This window comes from Aquila chrysaetos, chromosome 9 (genome assembly GCF_900496995.4).
Source record: "Aquila chrysaetos chrysaetos chromosome 9, bAquChr1.4, whole genome shotgun sequence".
Lineage (NCBI taxonomy): Eukaryota > Metazoa > Chordata > Aves > Accipitriformes > Accipitridae > Aquila > Aquila chrysaetos.
The window spans coordinates 37438145-37461028 of NC_044012.1; the positions used below are offsets into that span (position 1 = coordinate 37438145).

The following is a 22884-nucleotide window of genomic DNA, read 5'->3' on the forward strand; positions in this document are numbered from 1 at the left end:
ATCTGCAAAGGACTACGGATTGTTGTACTTCCTTACATAATTGTTGCCAATCACCTCTTTAAGCTAACTGCACAGACAGCAGTCTTACAGAAAAAAAAAAAATTTTAAAAGGGAAAAAAATTTCATCTTGTTGGCTTTAAATTCTTTAAGATACTGGACTTTAAGGGAATTCAGGGAAAAGAAATAAGGATTTGAGGAAAAACAAAACAAAAAAAAGAAACAAGGGCAAACCCCCAGAATTTGTTGAAGACTATTTAGAATATTTAAAATTGCTGTTAAGCATAAAATGAACAAAAGTAACAGAAAAAAATATTGCCATATCTAAGTGCCACATTCCCATGATAATATGGAACAGCGTCATATGCTGCAATAAAATGTTTTAGCTGATCATTTCTTGTCTTTTTGGCACTCTGCTGACACACTTTTTAAAGTGTTAATTAAAAAAAAGAATCAAATCAACACTACAAATTGGATAGACTCGTGCCCTACAGTCTCTTCTGACCACTAATTTGTGGAGCTGGGGCTCAGCCAACTTCCAATGAATCTGTGGAGAGTTTCCAGCAAACTGTCATCGCAGCAGGATGCAGTTCTTGATAGGGTGATCATACATGGCAAGTGAAGTGATGTTGAACTGTCACTACACAAGTCTGTTTTATTGTGCCTGAATCTTCTTTTAAGGCTCATCCAAAAATGGAGATTGGCACTTTATTTCCAAATACACATTTATAATATAATGCACCTAAAACCTCGTAGTACCTGCATGAAAGCATGCTTTTTGGATTATTGTCACATTGTGGGAGAATGACAAAGAACACTGGACTAGCTGTAGTTCTAGAACACATAGTTTTAACGTTTTTTATATTTATAAATAAAATAGGCCATGACAAGAGACTTGAACGTGGAGTACCTTCCCCTTAGGGATTCTGATTTTCTTTTTCTTTCTATTTTCTTTAGTTTGAATAAAGAATTTTAAGATTTCAAATACGTGACTGCATTTTAAGTGTGCCTAGTGCAGCAGCCATCCTATGCTCATTTATTGATTATATTTTTAGGAGGCTATTTCCAAGATACAGGTAAATAAGCACAAAAAGAAAGCTAATCTGCATGTAGAATACTACTAATAATAAGTTGGAAATTCACTGTAAAACTATTAACTTTTGACAGGTTTCTGAACATGGACCCAGACAAGGCTACTACAGCACAGCGTAAAAATCAGCAGTGAGTTAGTCAACGCCTCCCATGATGTACCTTCCCTCCAACAGCCTTCAAAATATCACAGGTAAAGTCAGTGAAGTGATAGTTAAGTGTTTTTATATTCCTGGAGAAAACAAAATTCCTTATGTGTTACTGCGGTGGGAAATCAGAACATCACTTACCACTCTGCAACTTCTTCCTTAGATACATTTCCTTTGTCTAAACATTAAGATGGGAGGAAAATGAAAGAAATCTCTGCTTATTGCAAGATTAATTCACAATAGTAGTATCTTATACTCTCCTGTCTTTCCATCCTGGAGGACAGGCTGGTAAATTGTCTGAAGTGTCTTCTAAAAGAGATAATTTAGTTTGAATCACTGTTTTCTGAACTCAGAAAGACAAAGAGCAAACAAGACCTTTTTAAGACTGTCCCTCTACAGAAGACGCAGATTTAAGAGGACTGACTTTTAGAGGGTAGGCTCAGTACTTCCTGAACATTAGGAAGTCCAATGTGAAAACCGAGGAGGGAAGAGAAGCATGTAAAGACTAGCAGCCACTGGAAAAGATGGTGGGAGCGTGTTCAGATATCTGTTGATGGCATTGAGAGTACACAGGTATATAGCAATGTTGCACGATATTTTCCATCCTGAATCACTTTACCAAATTAACTGTTGGACTGCAGTCTTTCTGATAGCTCTCCCCCTCAGGGAAAACATTTGTCCCACTTTAAGGCTTTAACCAAAATGATTCCATCATTTCCAAGAGGAAGTTGAAGAATGTTATGGTTTTTTATGTTGAAAAGCTCATCACTTCTAAGTTATGGAACAGGATCTTGTCCTTGGGCAGCAGACAGTCCTCTTTCAGAAGGATACGGACCAGGATATGCAGGATGATAGAGGCAGCTGAAATAACACAATCAGCCAGGAGGACCAACAGCCCTCCAAGGGATTTAAACCAAGCACGCAGTCACTTGAATACCTAGGAATAATCACTTTGCAGTGAGATTTTAATTGGCATGTCAGGAGATCAGAATCAGGTTCTAGCTTTAGATGGGCTTCATCCCATCTGTGTAATTCTTATACAGCTCCATCAAGTTATTTAAGCAGGCTTGGTAAGAAAGAGTGAGAAGGGAACTAAGGGGACAAGTCTGAATTAGATGCAGACTGTTTAACTATCTCAATATAAGTGTAAACTCTTTTTTATTAAAAAAAAAAACAAAACAAAAAACCCCAACACAGTACATTGTTCCTTGCTCCAAAGAAACATCTGCCAAAAGAAGAGGCCAAACTGGGACTAAAAGACAGAATGTATATTAAAACCTTAAGTTTTCTGACTGAAGAGTTAGCAGGACTTGCACACCCAGGGGAATCAATCCTTCATCAGACATGCAGGCATCCACCCATCATGCATGCATAGTATGCTGGTTTGGAGACATATCACAACATACACAATGGCAGACTCAGCCCAACAGAAAAGTATTTCTAGGGGAACCATGAAGAAACCTGGCAAGAAGAGACACTTTTTTAATGGCAAGTGGATTTTACACTCAAAATAGCTTTTCCTCATTTCCAAAGCAGTTGAAGCAACACAAATGAAGAACTCCAGTCTGAAAGGTGAAAACAAAAGCATAAAGCATATTCATCACAAAAAAGCAGGACCCAATGCATCACTCCACTAAACAGGGCGCTCTTGTGTTTAGAAAAGGACAACATAACTGGCAAATTGCTAGACATCTCTTTCCCTGTTGACCAGATCCAACTCTACTTACTTTTCTGCATCAAATAAATTCACAGACTAAGAATACAGAACTTCTTAGTGGGGAAGGAGATAGAAATGTTGGTCAGCCTCTTTGGAGAGGATACCAAATGTGTGTAAGTCACAATAAAGCCCGTGACCCACTGAGAGCACTTACAGTTTCCATACAGAAAAATCATTGCATCAACCCATAAAAGCCACGCCAACTCAACAGATGGGATTAGATTTTGAATTGCACCTCATAACCCTGAATCCCTTTTCTCTACTCTGGCATTTCAGAAGGTGGTAAACAAGCATTGGATCACCCTATGTGTGTGTATTGGGCGAAAAGCCTTATCCACCTGAACAGCTTGATTTGGAGGTCACCTGTCAAGTGAGAGACTGAGAACTGCAGAAAAAAACCCCAGCATAAGAGTCAGACAAGAGGGAGCCAGATAGCCCAGACAGACCCAGCGTGACTGTAAAGACCACTCAGAAGTTACAAAGGAAGTGAGGGGTGTACTGCGTAAAGGCGTTAGTGCTTAGTCCAGACCTGCGTCTCTCTCTGAGATGGAGAGTGGCTACAAGTAGTTGCTTATGACACTTTAAAAATCCTGTACTTCTCCATTTCCTTCTGCTGTCAAGTGCCTCTGAAAGGGTGAATCACACACTCAGGTTATGCTAAAAGTAAAGGGCCATGGCAGCGGTCTGCTACAGCTGCTCTGCAGTTCAGGGTCAATGCAAGTCCTGAGACCAGATACTACAAAGGATGAAAAGTCTGAAAGAAATGATAGGTTAAGAAAATGTGGGTCTGGCAACCACCTTCTTCAGGAGCACTCTAGGGCCCAAAATTCACAACTCCCCAACATCCACCAAAGGAAGAATTTAAAAAACCCACCTAGCTGGTAAAGGGAGAGAAGATAACTGGCTCAGAAGTGCATTTCTATTTTATCAGATGTGAATTACAAATCAAACACAGCAGGCTAGAGAACGAATCATTAATTTTTCAGTTCTCGAACCACAGATATCATGTTTAGCTCTATCTCACTAGCCATTGTAACACAAAGCAAGAAAAATTATTTGGCAAAAGTAATTAGCCATTGTGGAATGACATACAAATGAAAGACTACAATGTTACTGTTAAACTTTTAAAGACAGACAATGAAGCTTTAGTACATGTATCTCCATATTCATACAGTCATGCAGATTTAAGTGTTAAAAAACCCAAAACAGTCTTGCTGCGTGACATTCCCTTGCGTTTGAGGATGGCCCAAACTGACATTAGATGGAGAAGAAACTCTAGAATAAACCGTATCTTCAGAAGCCTTCTCTGAAAGAATGATCTCCATTGAGTTTTGGCCTCACAGGACATTAGCCTGGATTTAGCACATATGTGCAAAACTTCCTAAACACCAATACTCCAGTTGTACTGTGCCTTTCTGCCTCAGTTTCCCTCTTTGAGGAACAGGGATGATAGCACTGACAACCTAATTCACAAGTAATGCTGCTGGAGACCAGAAGGGACAGAGACTTCGACATAGGGAGTGGCAGTTTTGCCCCAGCTAACTACGAGTATAAGAAACAGCCACAGATAAAATCTTGCACTTAATGCAGAAAATGGATTAAGTCACTTGCCAGAGAGAGTACGGAAAGCTTTTTGCAGGATTAAGACCTGAGCCCAGGTACTAGGTGGCCCTAATAATAGTCCTAACCAAAAATAATTTTTAAATACCTGTACCTACATATACACACCTGAGCATTTTCACAGGTCTGTGTCTTTCACGGCCTTGCCCTCTGACTGAGTAATGGCGTCTCCTGGGCAACTCCCAAATGGGAATCACACATCATCCTACATAAGTCAGGAATGGTCCCATGAAGGCTTATGACCACGCTCAAAGCTTCCTACCAGAAAGGGCCCAAATGTGAAACAAAAGATCACTATGCTATGTTCTATCTAGTCTTCTTCAGCTCAAACATTAGAGAAGGAAAGCAGATGTTTCCCAACCTGTTGAAAACACTGTTTAACATCATCATCGGGGCAAATTCAATGTCACATGTAAGACTTTGTATCTTATTATCATTGCAATCTATCTGTCAAATGCCATTTTCTGAAAATACACAAAGATAACACGACCAGAACCATCCCATTTCAAGGAACCAACCCTTTTACTATTATAAACAAAACTGTGTCAGCTTGTCCTCCTCCACTATCCCCCAGCTTCTTGAGAGCATTGCTCATATAGGCAGGCTTTTATTTAAAAATTTAACTTTCAAAATGGATATATTATATAAGATGAGGGTACGTTCTCAGCAGAGCTCTACTGAGAGGAGCTGAGGTGGTCCTTCCAGTTTATTTGCTGATACAGTTCTGCATCTGGACATGGACTAGAAGTTTTGTTCAGCAATTTAAAAAAACCCCAACACATTGATTTAATGGCCACACCCAGGAAGTTCTGTTATTTTAATCTTGTATTGTCTTTACACTTTGAAATTTCTGTGGCAAATATTAATCCCCTTTGCTGCTGCAGATGCCACAACTTCCGTACATGAATTAGAAGTTACCTTATCAGATTCACTGGTTTCATATCTCCTTCTGTTTGACTTGCACTATGTATCAGGAAACAGACATTTTATATACCTCTTCCTACAGAATTATCAAACTTGGTCATTTGAAAAAAAATTCCAGTGCCTGCTGATGCTTTTATTGTTTTTGCCACAAAGGTTTGTTAGCCATTTACACAGAATGCGGTATGTGCAAAGCCAGCCTACTTGTGCACTGACCAAGTTAAAAACTATAGAGAGAGGCTGTTGCTTTGTACAATGTTATTTTAAAATGAACACAGTATGAAATCTTTCTTTAGAGCTACATTACTATACAAGCTTGTACTTGGTTCTTTGCAGAGTAATTAGCATACAGTGTAAAAAGAGTTAAAGTATATGATGAGAAGTAATGAACCTGTGAATTAGGATACTAAATTATAACTACATAATAAAACTGATATATAACTACATTATAAAACTGATATATAGCTATAACAGGGTTAGCATGCATATCCTGTTCACTGTTATGGCTCTACCTGTAGTAGTTTTCACTAGCTTCTGCACACTTCTCAAACAGTTTTAAGCATTTAACGTGGATCAAGGCCAGCTGCAGAAGTTATAACTGAAGACAGGCAACACAGAATTGATTTGGAGGTAGGGACCAGAATAACATTTCTCATCCAATAAATCTGTGAGAATGGGGAATTCCAGTTGTCACCTAGATAGCAGTTAAGAAAGGAGACAAGATTCTTTAACCAGAAATGCACATACGCAGGAAAGAGTTCGTGCTTTTGGGGTCTTGCTAATAATTTTTAACCGAGGCAACATCAGGGGTAAATGCCACATAATGCCCAACGGAAATGAGTCCTGCCAGGCTAAATCCCAACACCATCCTAGTGACCTTCGTAAGCCACAGATGTAAAGTACAAGGACAGAGCTAATGTCTGTACAACCCCTGAAAATGAACCTAGATTCCCAACTCGAACCACAAACCTCAATGTACATTCAAGGAGTGACTCGTTAGAAAAATAATTTGGTTCCATGTGGCCAGGTGATAAGGCAAGGGTTGCAGCAAGATCTTCAAACAGAAAAGACAGATGTGAGACTTATGCACCATACAAGGGAGAAATGAGAAGATAATTTAAAATGGAGGGGAGAGGGGAACCTAGAGTTACTGGTCAAAGTCACAGGTTTGACCGCATGAAGATGATCATACAGACATCCATCCCCAAGTCCGTGTTCCACCATTGTGCCTTGGGATGTTGGAGGAGAAGCCAAGTTAACAGTGTGGTTCCAGGGGGAAGTCTCTGGGCAACGGTTCCCGAGCCCAATGCTGGACACAAACCCCATGGAGGGAGAGTGTGCCCACCTACACAACTAATGACTCCTGCCACTTGGAGCCAAGAAACTACGCAATCAAATGCTGGGAGGTGGTTCAGCAAGCTGCTGACAGCAGACAAGGGTTAACCGCTGGTGCTCAGTGTTATTAGATTATAACACACCTGGAGAGTCTTATTGCTAGGGCAAACATTAATCTTCAGAGAAAGCTAAACATGCAAAATGAGATCTAACTCATGAGGAAAAAATTGAAAGGGAGGTTATACACAATGAAAATAATCCCAAATAACTTTTGAAACTGAACTGGCTGAAATGGGGGAAAGGAAGTATTTTTCCATAAGAAAATACCTGCCTCTCCCAGCTGACTGGGATCAGAATAAGCAGAAAAGTTTTAAGCTGAACCTTTCCATTTTGAAGCATTTCTGTGATTGACCCATGTTTAAATTAAAGTGATGCTTGTTTATAGAAATGTCCAAGCTTTCCTTATTCCCAGCACTGTACTTAAATTGTGTTGATACAGATATTACATTGGATTATTTCCCTGAAGACATGAAAGAGAGCTAATGTAAATGCCAATTTCGTTTTAAGAATCCTGGGAGAGTAAGGCTTTCTCTGACTTTACTTATGAAAGCCCTTATATATTTAAGCAGTTTCAAGTTTGCTTTGTTAGGCTCCAACTTAAAAAGTAATTTGTTCATTTAAGAATATTCTGTGATTAGTTTGGTCTGAGTGCGTATAGGGGTCTTCTGGAGAGCAGTCATTTCAAAGCGGCACATACAAACCTTATTTCCATTGGAATTACTGAGTAGTCAGCCTCTATGAACGCCTCCCTTCATCAAAAAATAATGACATCATTTTATATGTGGCTTGACAACAATCTGTGTTTCATGTATTCCCATCTTCATATTGCCTGCCTTGCTCCACAGAGCTTGTTGTCCTCTTGCACAAAGGGCAGCATTTCCTAATTATGTGACTTCACACAATGTTAAAGTACATAACAAAACGGTGCACATGTATGCTGGAAACAGCTGCTTTGGTGTTTAGATCTAAAATTCAAGAGGTCTTTTTTCTGCACCTGGCTCCACTGTCCTTTGTTACTGGATGATCTTAACACACAGCAGTAGAGTACAGATATTTCGTAAGGATTTCACATTTGAAGTCCACAAATTCTGCGTTTACACTTTCACGAACAGAAAACCATGGTAACCACTGCAATATCCAAGTATGGGTTACTGTACAGTTTATCCATAATATTCATCCTGAGAAAAACAAAGAGGCAAGTACCCACTACTGTCTGCATAATAGGTTTAAAGCTCAGAATTTTAGGCATTTTGGACAGCTTTGAAGCAAGTCTAGCTAAATTGCATTAGTAATTGCATAAGAACAATCAGTGACTAATTAAATCCTCTTTCTGGATACAGATTACCGGCTGAAGATTTATGTAGTATACACTATGCTGTGGTGTACTCATTTGAATTAACTATTGCAATCACCAAGCAAGGATCCCCAAAACCACCTCTCTTACAGTAAAGTAAGATCTAGGCTGACTACATTTTTCCAATCTATGGCATTCTTTGCAAAAGGATAATACAGAATTTCCATTAAAAACTGCAGCATTACTGTTCCAACCCCCATGCCTCTTCCTTTCAATTTCATTAGCGGCTCCCACTGACAAATGATCAACTAATAGTAGCTCTGTAACAGTGCAGCCAAATTGAACATTACTCTTGGATTAGTAAGAAAGAAGTCTTGTATCTACTGGCTCAAATCAAGGACAATAAATCAGTGTTCCACTTTTGTGCTGGTTACACAAGTGTAGCACTGATTCAGCTTTTAAGATACGTCTCCCCACTCCAGTATGCATCTATTTCATGCTCTAAATTGGCTTATACCACCTTATTACTGTATTCCAGACATCTTCCAATGCAAGCTAAACAAAACTCATGGTTTCGCCTCATAAGCCTTGAAAAGTTTCCTTGCAGCTTATACACTAAGTAAATTAAGAACAGAAAACCTGTCTCAGGTCATCTTTCACAGGCCCCACATAGATCCCTATGCCACAGGGTGCTACAGTTGATTTCAGTTAAGAAGCACCTAGTAACAGAGTAAGTTGTTTACACAGAAATGTTAAGTGTATAATTAGCAACTGTCCCAGGTAATGAACCTCAAAAATCAGACCTCCAAGGTCACCACATGTATCTGTCTCTCAATTTAAGTTTTATTTGTGCTTTGAACAGTAGCATCCCTTAATTTACATGACTAACAAACCAATTGAGTTCCCATGTCATTTGAACAATTTTGTAGAGATTGCTTCTATTTATAAAAGGAGACATGTGTGGCATTCTCGGACAAACATGGACAGTATTTAAATTAGCATCTTGAAAAGGACTTTATACAAAAATAGAAAAATTGCTTTTATATTCATGCACAAAAGGCTGAGAGGCCCACCCTGATCTCATTGAGACACTCATTCCTATTTCCATACATCCTTAATCTCTGCTCATTAAGAAAAATAGAAAGGAGGTTGCTACTGATATAAATCACACACTGACGACAGCTGTGGATGGCCCATGTACAGGAATAACTTTCATTGCATTAGCTCTTCTGCCTTAAAAACTAGATCTACAGTGAGCATTGAAAGGCCACTGTGATGGCTACATGCAGATAGCTGTGCATCTGTTGTGGTTTAACCCCAGCCGGCAACCAAGCCCCACGCAGCCGCTCACTCACCTCCCTCACAGTGGGATGGGGGAGAGAATCAGAAGGGTAAAAGTGAGAAAACTCGTGGGCTGAGATAAAGACAGTTTAATAGGTAAAGCAAAAGCCAAGCAAGCAAGCAAAGCAAAACAAGGAATTCATCCACCACTTCCCATGGGCAGGCAGGTGTTCAGCCATCTCCAGGAAAGCAGGGCTCCATCACACGTAACGGTTACTTGGGAAGAGACAAACGCCATCACTCCAAATGCCCCCCCCCCTTCTTTCTTCTTCCCCCAGCTTTATATGCTGAGCATGACGTCATATGGTCCGGAATATCCCTTGGGTCAGTTGGGGTCAGCTGTCCCAGCTGTGCCCCATCCCAACTTCTTGTGCCCCCCCAGCCTGCTTGCTGGTGGGGTGGGGTGAGGAGCAGAAGAGGCCTTGGCTCTGTGTGAGCACTGCTCAGCAATAACGAAAACATCCCTGAATTATCAACACTGTTTTCAGCACAAATCCAAAACATAGTCCCATACTAGCTACTATGAAGAAAATTAACTCTGTCCCAGCCAAAACCAGCACAGCATCCCACAGCTGAAGATGTCTAGCTATTTACTACCATCAACAAAGATGATTTTCCTTTTCCCTCTCCCAAACTACAGGAAGAAAAAAATATTCCTGTTGATAATAAACATTGGGGTTTTTTTCTAAAGGAATGAATTTTAATAGCTTTCAGAAGTGTTCTGTATTGCCAACTTTGCTGATCCCCTTGGAAGCAAAGATGATAGAATCAACTAGTTAAAAGCAATAAAACTGAACTCTCTTCCAGCATTAAAAAAAAAAAAAAAAAAAAAAAAAAAAAAAATTTCACACTTCAGTTAAATGGATTTTCCTGTTGAGATTGCCTTTTTATCTTGCATGACAAGTTTGTCTAGATTCTCTTTACAAAAATTATATACCGAGATGAAATTGCCACAGCTTAAAAGGACATTTCTTTGTCATAACAAGAATAAATATTTTTCAGAAACTGACAGACATGACAACTGAGATGACTCAGGTCAACCTGGCACACCTTACCTTTTCTGGATCACAAGTAGAGTGGACAGGGAAAACCTGTCATTAAAGATACATTAAGATGGAAAATGTTAAGGTATCTCAGGAGACTAAACTGCACTGCTTGAAATCAGTATTTGTGAAGTCAGTTTTGAAATTCACCTGATTAAACTGATGCACACTTTTTTGCACACCCTTTTTCCTCTATATAGTGTGATCTGCATGGCTGTCAGTGAATGCTCACTTTGTGAGCATTCACATTATACTTTGTGAAGCTGCTCCCTACCGGTTCCAGCAATTTCTTGATTTGTGGGAAGGGAAAAAAATAATAATAATTAAAAAAAAAAAAAATCAGCAATACGTTAATACTCCAAGTAGTGAAGTATGGTTTGGAAAGAAAGTTCAAGAAGGGGGAATTTGTTCTTTTTCACAATTAGCATTACCATTATCAAATGAACCCCTAGAATGGCTAGAAACAGACAAGGAGGATGAGCTTTATGATGCAAAGGTTTCGGAATTACAAGGATGTCTGGTATGACCGTTCAGTTAGTACCAGGGGAAGTGGACAAGCAGAGTGGCAATGTTTCCATGTGCTTGCATACACACCACAGTAAACCTTGAACTTCTGGCATTATACATCGCAAGCAACTGCCACCAGAGCTACACCCAAATCCACAAGCAGCCTTCAGCAAGTTATTAGACAGAGGCCAAACCGTAAGAGGGATGCAAGTTCACACTCCAAGGCAGAATTCATGCTGTCCAGCAGCATATTAAGATTAAACAATCTGAGCTACGATTTTATCTTTATTTCCTTTTTTTGTGCATCTACTTATTAGCATCCAGTTCTATTTCCTCTAGGCTGGTATAAAATGCACCTGCGTTACAGATGAAGCTCCATAACATCTGTAATATACATTCTAAATCACATTTTATCATTTGTTCTAACTGAAATCAGAACACTGAACTGGCAGAAGTGAACATCTGAACATCTGGAACTGGAGTTCACTGAAGCCCTTAAAATACTTTAGGTAAGAAAAACATTTTTGGATACAAATCAAATTCACTAAAGCAAAGATGATCTTCTACTAGCTTGACCTTTGCTAGTGACTAAACAAACCCAAGTCAAAAAAGCAGATGATGCTTTCCCCTTTTTAGATCTATGAACATATACAAGTCATGGGAGGATGAGATATAACAGATAGTTCAAGAATTTTAGGTACACATATAATTATATTTCCATTAACTATCATCCAGAATGGTTACTATAGTTTTGAACTTTAAAATGCTATTACATATTTATTTTAGGGCTATTCCAATGCAGTATCAGATAATTGGGGGGGGGGGGGGCAGGGGAAGTGCTGATGATTTAAGAAGTGCATTTATCATAATATAAGTGTATCTGAATTCATATACAGCTAACCTGTATGTTTAAGCCATTGCAGAAATGCTGAGTCTTTCCAGTTCATGAAAAACAGTAACATGATATACAAATGTGGGGGGAATACCAAAAATGTTTTTAAACATTCATGAATGAAGCCAAGCTTTTCTTCTTGCTAAGGTAAATCCACCAGCCCTGCTATTGAGTACAGTCTACCTTCCATTCTTCCTCCTTCTACCATCTGAATAGCAAGAGTATAAGCTATTTTGCTTTTTTCTTTCCATCCCTATGGTGACTTCAACTTCATTTGCTCTTCTACACCAATTTATCACTCCTCAGTTGTTTCCTGAAGGTTATTGATATTAAATTCCCGTGTCACAGACTGCATTAAAAGTGCCAGTTGCTTATGTCTGTGGCATATACCTATGATTACCACCCATTATGACTTCTAAGAACAAAGTTGAAGTCTCATTTTCAGTAATGACTGAACGAATTTTCACCTTACTTGTGCTTTCACTTCACCTAGAAAATTACCCATTTTATTATCCCATTTAAGCGAATAATATACAGCAGCGTTACTACCATTATATCAAAGAAGTAGTGGCACCTGGACCTTTGTTATGAATTACGTGTTTCTGCTATATTTCAAAGATGCTCAAGTGACTGCATCCTACAGAAAACGTAGTCTGAAAATGGGTATTTTATCAGAAATTTCTAGTCTACAATATTCAGTGAGGGAATGAAGAGCTTTTTTTCTCCTTACTAAAATGAGCCACCGTTTTTCCTTAAAGCCTTATGCTTCTAGCTTGCTATGTAATCTATAGATACAGGCATTGCAGCTGCTAAACTAACTCAGAGGTTCTCAGCACTAAAAACTACATTAAGTAGCACAATTTAAACACGTGAAGAGAACTATTAGCTCCAGAAAAATCATAGAGTCATGTTAGGTTGACCTGGAAAAGACCTTTATGATCATTGAGTCCAACCGTAATAGTTCATTGGGTGACGTTATGCTTTACAGCATTATGCTTACTGACAATTAAGCCGCATTCTCTACTAATACTGAAGTTACGCAACCTAAAATAAGGTGGGAAGTTCTCAAAACTCAGGTTCTTTGAATAAACACACTAAGCTTTGCACCATAGCAGTCAGTAGTCAAAGGCATAAAGAGCCCAGACTTCACTGCAATAAGTTAAATTGCTATCTCTAACAAAAGGCCTTATGAAAAATATGAAGAAAAAAGGTTTGGTAGAAGTAATTTCAAGTCTGCTACAACTGAATCACTCTGGATTCTTGCAATGTTAAGAAGAATTGCATCTTCCTTCATTATGCTATCCGATTTGTTCATATAAGTAGATTAACCTAATCATTATATATAACATTATTGATACATTCCTTCATAATGCCTGGAGTTAATGCTTGTTTACTCTCCTACTGTGACAAATTAGACCACCTACTCACATGCTTGTATTTATTATTAAAGGAACACACATGGAGTACTAAAAGCCTGCGATAATACAACTGCAATATTTAGTTGCCTTTCTAGGCAATAATTTTGACAGCTAAATAGTTTAATTCCTCCTCATAAAACCAGAAGGAATATAACAGCGACACAGTGAAACCTAAATAGTTAGCTTGAGGAAAAAGAATAAAGAAGAATCTATAATAGAATTTTCCCAAATTAAGAGTACCACTGATCAATACCACCATGAACTACTAGCAGATACTGTGTATTTCAAACACTCTTTATATGCTGCTGTTCAGCAAAGGTGTTTGGACAAAAGCTAAAAAATAAAGACTACACTGCTAAAAAGCTAACCCTGGCCTTAAAGTTCAAAGAGCTTTTCATCTAGCAGAAGACACTCATAACATGTGGCTTGAGCCCACAAACATGTCTAGGGAGAAAGTCGAGTCAGAGCCTCTGTTTTTCATACATGTTAGTCAGAAATGTTTCCAGTGCCCTAGAAGGATTAATTTTTCTATTCAGTAAGTGGATTAAAAAAGAGTTATTATTCAATTTTTCCACATATATTAACCTCAATTATTCAGTTCCACTGCACTGAAGTTGCTCAAGTCCCTGATAACCCCACTGAGCTAATCTGCACCCAAAATTTGATATCCGAGTCCCATTCACCATCAGTTTCATGTATTTACATACAGGTTAGTTCATTAACAGACATAGCACAGAGCTTAATGACACAAATAAGGAATTAATAAACACAAATATAAATCTTCATCTGATAAAGTTCTTGTGCTATGACAAGCAAGCATGGATTGTATCAATAACACTCCTGAAAGCAATTTTAGGCCACTGTCTCAACTGCTGCATATGAGACATCTACCTAACATCAAAAGAGTTGTGCAAATCAACACCCCTGAAAATTCAGGTGTCTCTCAACCTTGAATAATATATCACAATAAAAAGATCTTCAAGACACAAAATACTGTCTGTGGAAAAACATAAAAACTGGAAAGGCTCAGGAAAGGGCAAAAAAACCCACCACCACACAAAGACACTAATCTCATGCATACTACTTGCTTTGATTCCAAGACAAAGATAGATTTTACTAAAACTGCTCTGGATCAAAACCAACAGCAATTCCATACAAATTTATCTGAGTATTTTTGAATGGACAGGACTTCAGATACTGCCTGACAACAGTTGCTCAATTATGTGTTACTTTTATTACGCACAAGACTTGGCAGCAGCAGAGAACGTATGTCTGAGACAGTCCTCAAAAAATTTACTAACACTTCAAGATGCACAGGCCAAGTTACAATATGGAGAGATCCTAAAAATACTTCATTTTGCATGTAATTATTCACTGATAACAGAGGGAGCAGAGTTAAGTCTGAGATTCGGTAATAGACTAAAGCCAATTGCTTCTTCCGTACAGTAACAAATTCTAAAACGAACATCTCAGTTGATGTCCTGCTGCCAAAAGGATGTTTCAACAACAACTGTGTTACCAGGAAAGTCTTCGATCACTAAGCAATTTGTAGCTCTGCGTTGGAAGTATCATGTGAAAACAAACACACAGCTTCCAAAACAACCTTTGCATACATCCATTTCTCAAGATGCAGGAAAAATAAACACTGGCATTAAGACCCCTTTTTTTGACTATGAAACCACTTAAAAAATATTCACAACACCAGTGTCAACCAAGTTCATTACAGAAGCCAACTTCTGTCTTGCGTTTGCCCGCGAGCGCCAAACTATAATTAGATGCCCAAATGATGAATGATAGGCTTATACTTGTACCGGTTCTTGGGGCTTGTACCAGTTCTTGAAAGAGTATAATATCCTGAAAGGATTTACCAGTACTTCATATCAAATGCATTAAAAACAAGCAACGAGAAATCACATCACATTAAGTCAAGAGCATAACTCAGTGTCAAAACCTGTTCCGATTAAAGAAACTGTTAGACAAAACAACATTTGCATTTTATTCTGAAATCCTGCATTAAGATTACCATACCAGTAATGAGCATTTTGAAACATCGAGAATCATATCACAGCCAAACCAAGAAAGATAGACACATATTCCCACTGTTACATAGCCTTCTGCTTCTAACAGCTTCACTGAGCTCAGTTAAAAATTAGCAATAGCAAACCAAGGAAACCAGTTTCAAAATAAGTGAAACAATAAATCTTAATATCCAACAGCAACCTTTTCACCTTCCCAAAAAGCAGCTTAGTCACAAGCTCATTTCAGAGCCCAGTTTTGTAGCATCTCTCTCGAAATACCGACAACGCCTCTGCAGGGAAGCTGCCGCTACCCCAGCATCGGAAGGGTTAGCGATCGACATAACTCAAGTTTATATAAAGGGAGAGGAAACAGAAAGCTAAAGCACTACACCACTCACATATTAATGTAACTACAGGAGATCTGCAAGCCGACCGCCAGAGCTCAATTTTGCATTTAAGGGAGAAGGGAATGAGAGAAGAGGAAATAGGGAGGCAAAAAAAAGTTTCCCCCTCCCTCCTGCAAGCAAATCTAAATGTGTTCATTAGATCCTCAGGCTTTTAGGGACAGTTACATAAAAATATGTAGAATCCGTAATGCTTAGAATAGGACTCCTTCCACCACTTCAGAAGGCTCTGCCGGATAAACCCCGAAACACCCGAGATTCACGGAAAAGGCCAGCTCTCCCTCCCGAAGCAGGAGAGACTCCGGCCAGATAAAACACAGGCTGGATTCACGCCTCTCGGCACCGGGGCGGCTCTGCCTGGAGATGCATTTCTCTCCCGTACGCCAGCCCCGCTCGCACAGACCGGGGAGAGGGGGGCCGCCGTTAATTGGCATCTTTGATGTACCCAGCCGGCAGCTGCAGGAGTCCGACGGGGCTTACGTGCCATGAAATGGTGGATCTGACTGTCAGACACGTTTTACGGTACGGAGAGCTAAGAAGCCTCTGCAAACCAAAGCCGGGAAGGGATAGCAGGAGGCAGGCAGGGAGCGGGACCGGCAACGGCAGGGCCCGGAGGAGCTGTCAAGCCCAGCCGCCTCCCCCCGCCGGGCCGGGCGGCCCCAGCCCGGGTCCCCCTCCGCCAGAGCGGTACTTACGTGAAAACAAAAAATAAAGTAGTCGAACCCACTAATAAGGCAGCTGCTGTGGAGACAGGGATGTATTTAGTAGGTTTAAACCTCTTTCCAGTGCTGCTGGGCATCCTGTAGTTTACACATCACTATGTAAATCCAACCCGAGAGGAGGGAGCCGGGAGGATGCGGGGACCCTCCGGCGCGGGGAGAGCGGGACCCGGGCGGCTGGGAGGGACGGCAGAGGGACGGCGAGCAGCTGACCTCCAGCACAGGAAATCCCACCCACACCGCCCAGCCCACTCGGCTGATGTCAACCAGCCCCTTAAGGTAGCGCTGCTGCGGGGAGACAGGGGCGCGCAGCCAGCGCGGCCCCGCGGCGCCCGGCGGAGCTGCGGCCGGGGCCGGGGACAGGGACGGGACCGGGGCCGGGAGCGCCGGCTCCTCGGGGCAGCCCGAGCCACCGCCGCCCGGGGCGCAGCGGGGATTGTTCCTCCCGCAGCAGGGACGGATCCGCCGCAGCAGGGTGGATCTCGTTCTCTCCCTCTTAGGAGGAGAAAAGGAAAAAAAAAAAGGGGGGGGGGGGGGGAATTTATTGAGCTCTGCAAGGCTCTTTGTGGGACATTAAGGCTGCTTTAACAGTTCGCTCTACGACGCTGCTCTAGAGTTTGAGTGCAAAATACCAAAATACCTCGGCTGTGCGAGCTGCCGCGCTGCTGCAGCACCCCGCTGAACTCGGCAGGGCTCTGCGCCAAGGAGAGGGTCCCTTCAGGAGAAGCGTATTGCAGGACCAGGGCCTGCAGTAAATTCAGAACTAGCCAAGTTGGACACAAATTGTGCATTGCTGGCTCGGTGAACAAAAGCATACGTTTTATTTGGCTAAACCCACATGCACAGTATTAAGAGAACTGCTGCACTCTGCCAAATTTAACTAATTCTATGATAAGTAACTGAGTGCAAACGTAACTGAAATTACACTATACTCTGTTCTTTTTAAATCTCTTCTCTATTAGCATCAGGAGGCAGACATCAGAGGTAATTTAAGGTAACATCAGAAAGTTCACCAAACCAGCTTTCTAAAGAGCTCTGTGTGAATAGCTGCTCTGTTCACATTCAGAAGGCACCACCCAGGAGTTCTCCTTACTCAGAAGTAAACCCTCAGAGGGAGGAAGGGTTCAAGGCCACTTGGAAGTTTAGACATCAAGACCAGGAGCTGCAGCTTGCTCCCTCCCTCCTGCTTTCTTCCTCAGCTAATCCCCCATTTGCAGCTGCCACCACGCAGATAACCACTGCATTAAGACAACAAAAGCCACATCTGCAGCTTCTGTTGGGTGTTCTTAAAAGTCAGCTTGCCCTAGAAGGTATATACTCCAGTCCTGGTCTGAAAGGACATTATCATTTCCCATTTTAAGAGACTAGATGAGCTCCACAGTCCTAGAGGTATTAAGAACAGAACAAGTAAAACACAACAAAAAAGCAAGTAAGTGTCCTCAACTTCGCAGGAAAAAAAAAAATATGTGCGCATCAGCTTTAATATAAGCAAATCCAGCAAGTTCCAGCCTGAAGGCATATGGTTATGTGAAATCTCAGCTTTTGCTAACAACTGCCACCCTCAAAAAAAAAAAAAAAAAAAAAAAAAGTATTCTCTAGCCCTCTAAGAACAACTTTAAAAATGTTAAGTTTTATCCAAAAGGGACTAAAGCCAGAAGACAACTTCAAATGAACTCCAGACTTAAGTTTTTGAGGAAAGGGAGGGACACCTACTTAAGTTATTTTTGAATGCTTGGGGGACCTTGAATGTTTCCTATGCTTCACTACTCCTTGTCATGCCAGCTTATTGAAATAAATGATTCTTAAAATCTTTGTAAATAACCAAAAGGTCAACAACTTTACACAGAACCAAACTCTGCATACTAATCTGAAAGCCTTCAGGTGCACCTACACTGGCATATTAAGTTGGATCAGAAGTGTACTTTGAAAGCAAATCTCTTGATCACCGTCACTGCAGTTTGATGCATATTGCTGAGTGGTCTCAAAGCAGGTAACTGGATTCCTTTTCAACAAAACTAAGCCAAAAGATACATTTCAGGAGCACACCTAATACACTCCGGTCATGAGTTAGTTTAGCACCACTCGCATGACATAAGCAGAGACTTCATCACTTTCATCATTTCAAGCCCTTTCCTCCCCCCCACTCAAGCAACATTCTTGGTGAAGAATTTCAGTTGCAAACAGAACCCTGATTATTTTTCCAATGTTATTTTTATTTTAAACTAGAAAATGTTATCATAAGGAGCATTACAGACTGTTCATGAAGTTTGGTTAGCATCCTGTAACGGACATCACGACTTACTCAAACACATTTCTTAGGGCTTGAAAAGTAATAAAGAAGTTATCTCCCAAGTGACAGTCAGATCTGCATTTTTTTAGCATGGACATGCAAGTTTCCTTTCTAGGTGAGCAACAGAAGCATCCTGATAAGTTTCTAGCAGGAGTTAGGGAGCAATACACACAAGTTCATTAAGATACATATTTGGAGGTTGGTGATTTACTGAAATTTCATTCTTTTTACGGACAAAGCCCTTCTGGAACAGTAACATTCCTTGATGAGAATACAGGAGTTATTCTTAAGGAGACTATTCCTACTCTGTTCTCTGCACTGCATTACTTTCAATTGTATTTTCCTATACGGATTCTCACCTCTCTAGAAGTCTGCTTCTCAAAGGCAGCTTTGCAAGTGGGGAGGATTCAGTGCTCCTGCTCCTTCCACCCTTCAGAATGGTTTTCCCTTTATCACTCGGACATGCTAATGCTTCTCCACAGTCTCACTAACAGCCCCAATCTAGAGCACCAATCTTTCAAACCACTCCTGTTCTGAAGGGAGGTACTCAGCAGCAAGCAACTTTGGGGTTTTGGGTTTTTTTTTGTTTTGTTTTTAAAGTCTCCCAGCCATGCAACACTTTACTGAGGGACACTAAAGATAACAGTGTGAGTACGTGGTATCAGGGCACAAAGCATTGTAGCTTTCATAGCAATAAAAAAGGCGCATCTCCAAACCTCAACAGATCTTGAAAGATCACTGTGCAAGCCTGGTCTGGGCTGCACAGTCATCCTGTGGATCAAGACACTTTTGCTGTGCAGCAGAGCAGTCATGCAGAACCAGCATTTCCGAAAGACGGCTGAGACATTCCATGTTACAAGGCTACAGTGTTATGCTGAATTGTGTTTTGAGATTTTTTTTTTTTGCTGCACATTGTAGATTACCTATCAGAAAGCAATAAATTTCGGTAATTTGGTGTCCAACAATTCCCACAGTTCACCTCATTTCCTTCCCACTAACATTCCAGTTCTTGAGAATGTTCTATTTTCAAGACAGCATAAAGCACTGCTGAGCAACATTCAATCTCACTATTAAAAGGCAAGTACATTTAAAGCCATGAGATGACTTTACCATTCAAACAGTAAGGTTGTCTGAAGAGGACTTGACTAAAGCAGAACAGGCACATCTCAGAACTGCTCTCCTGGAACACCTTTATTTCAAGGACTGTAGTTTCTGGATTCACACTACCTTATTAGCATGCCAGAACATTTTGGCAGCGTTGAGGTAAACAGCAATGGCAGCATGAGTTAGGGAAAGATTTAGTGGCTACCCAAAGAACTAATACAGCTACAAAGAACAATCTAAAAATAATCTGGCAGAGTATGGCTACTAATTGCATATCTTTTTGCAAGATTTTACTCTGAGGTTTTAGCCCAAAAGAGAAAGGGCCAACCACAGAAGCTGTATCTGAGCCACATGCCAGGGTACCATTCTCCAAGCTGGTGAGATGAAAGGAAACTCATGACAGAGCAAGCATCAAGATATCTCGATTGCCATGCAATTTTCATATCAAATCATGGCACTAATGTTAGCTGGAAATCAGCTACATGGTTAAGATAATTCTTTTATTTTGCACACTTGGAAGTACTGAAAATCCCTGGAATCTTTTAGTGGTCACGAGGCAATATAGCTCCTAGCTTGTATTAACTGTTGTCATTAAATGATGACCAGAATAAATAATTCTACTTTTCTTACCGGATTTGCTTATACTACAACAAATGCATTGCCAGCCCATGTAGTACAGGTGACTTGCAAACTGTTCAGGGTCACTGGCAAGACCCTGGAGGATCAGCAACTAGGTGTTTCGTAAAAGCTGTTTTTCGCTCAAACTTGCACTGCTCAGTACAGAGGACATCTGGATCATCATGAGCAGCATGGTGCTGGCAAAAAGTCCAAGCAGGCTAGACAGTTCTGGGTACAAGCCAGGCCTACTAAGTTACCCATTGGAACTTTAATATGACAATTTTCATTTAGTTGTTCAAGTTTCTTTCTTACTAGATATATCAAGAAATTATTGCCTAATAATGGCTTTTCAGTAGCCTAAACAGATATCCCACATAACTTTCTAGATTTTTCCATGGAATAGCATTTGCTTAGAACAGAACCCTTGTAACATGTATTTCCCAGCTGCAGCGATGGGGCACGTCAAGTTGCATTTATTATGAGACTTTGATTACTTTATTTACAGACTGATTCCTAAACCATCCCCACAAGAAACTACTTACATTAGAATAATGTAGGTCTGTGAACAGTTTTGAAGATTCACCAACGATCCTGTTTAAAACCATTAACAAGGTGTAATTCTCCTCTACTAGGATGGAATATCACTCTGAATGATGCTGCTGAAACTCAGAAAGCCAACAGTGGTTCATGTACCAGCAAATAAATTAAGATACTAAAACTGATAAGCACTATTTACATGAAGCAATGTAACTTTAATTATACCTAGTAGAATAGTCTTGAGAAATATCCTCCAAAGAATGCAAAATATTCAGTCACTTTAATGCCCAATCCATCTTTGTTGATGTTTACATAGCTATAATTGCTTTTATGGAAAAACAGCATTAGAAAACTATATACTTTTAGCTACTTGAAATGAGGACAGCCAACACAACATGAATAGGCAAGAACTTGTGACACCATTAGCTTCTCTGTTAAGTAAATTGCACATCTTGATGGAACAGGTAATATCTACAATACAGTGAATCAGCTGATGCAAATTTGTAGTCAAGACTGATAAACAACAAAAAGCTGGACTTCTCCAGCTTGAAAGTTGAAAATAAGTTTAAGACTATAAAGTTCATGAAATACTTGCATTAGTCAGACACCTTCCACAAAATAAGTTTGCTGTACGTAACATCTAATCCAGAATTGTGCTAGCACCTTGTTTGTACTTAAAACATTTGTCATTATATTGGTTAAAAGCATAACAGATAATCTATACCCCACAAACACTAGCTTCACCATTAATACTTAAAAAAGTATTTCTACAAATGTAATTTATTTATGGATCTAATGTAGGCTGCATTTTCACTAGGAGACTATACCAAACTAGTTACACAAGCAAGTCTTTCAAATATGAACAGGTCTTAAGTCAGCAGTTAATGTCTAATGTGAAAGAAGCGGACAAAAGTTTTCCATACTTAAATCTGCATATTGGAAAAATACACCAGTGGTCATAAATCTGATGCATAGCTGTAGATACTAGTAACTATTCAATGCTTAAATATGAGGAGATCTTTTTGCTCCTGTGCTTGCCAGTTTTCACAGCTTCAAGAATTATTTCCTTATTATTTAATTGCACAAGTTGCTGACTTGAGAGAACACCTTGTTTTCACATGAACTACATTCTGAGAAATCACTTACACGCACAATCTACTCTACAGCTGATTACTTCAAACTTTTCTTCACCAAGCAAAATAATTCTGGTCTGTTGCAGTTGGTTTTTGTTATCTCCTGACTCTGAGAATGATACATTGTCAAAGATTGTTAGTGAAAGACTGGTAATTTCTCTTACTTCTATTTTAAAGGTAATTCTAGCTAAATCTAATTAGGAAGACTTTTAAAGTAACTCCTAAATAAACCATCATAAAAGCAAAAATTAAAAAAAAAAATCCTTTGTACACACCTCACTTCACTAAACTAGTGCAAGTCTACACATAGACAAGACCTCAGGAATTTAAGAACACTTTGAAATTAGTTTGACTAATCAAAATTAAGACACCAGCTTGCCATAGACACCTTAGAAAATACAGCTTGGTAGAAACAAGCTGGACCAGGCCCAACAGATAGGTGTACTGGGAACGGAAGAACATAAATGCAGACAACTACAGAGACTTACATGGAGAGAGGTTTGGGTTTGTTTTAAATAACCACACCACTGTTTTAAGTACTCAGCATTGAAAGCTGATGGCAATCTGTACAGGAGATCAAAAACCAATAAGGCAGTTTATAATGTTATCTCCCCCACAATCTCCATTTCTACACAAATAGTTGCAATTCAGTATTAGTAAGGGATCAAGCTGAGTTTT

At 39.9% G+C, this 22884-nt stretch overlaps 1 protein-coding gene across 2 annotated transcripts in view; it reads right to left on the reverse strand.

Annotated features, from left to right (window-relative positions):
- The window catches only part of ZDHHC8 (zinc finger DHHC-type palmitoyltransferase 8), a 123593-nt gene extending 106845 nt beyond the window's left edge, over positions 1–16748 (reverse strand). The window contains exon 1 of one of the 2 annotated variants that reach the window (XM_030025522.2): positions 16501–16748. In XM_030025522.2, coding sequence (XP_029881382.1) covers positions 16501–16604 — 104 coding nt within the window. In that variant the 5' untranslated portion in view covers positions 16605–16748. The remainder of the gene's footprint in view (positions 1–16500) is intronic. The other variant, XM_030025523.2, reaches the window with a different exon arrangement.
- Between the last annotated feature and the right edge of the window lie 6136 nt (positions 16749–22884).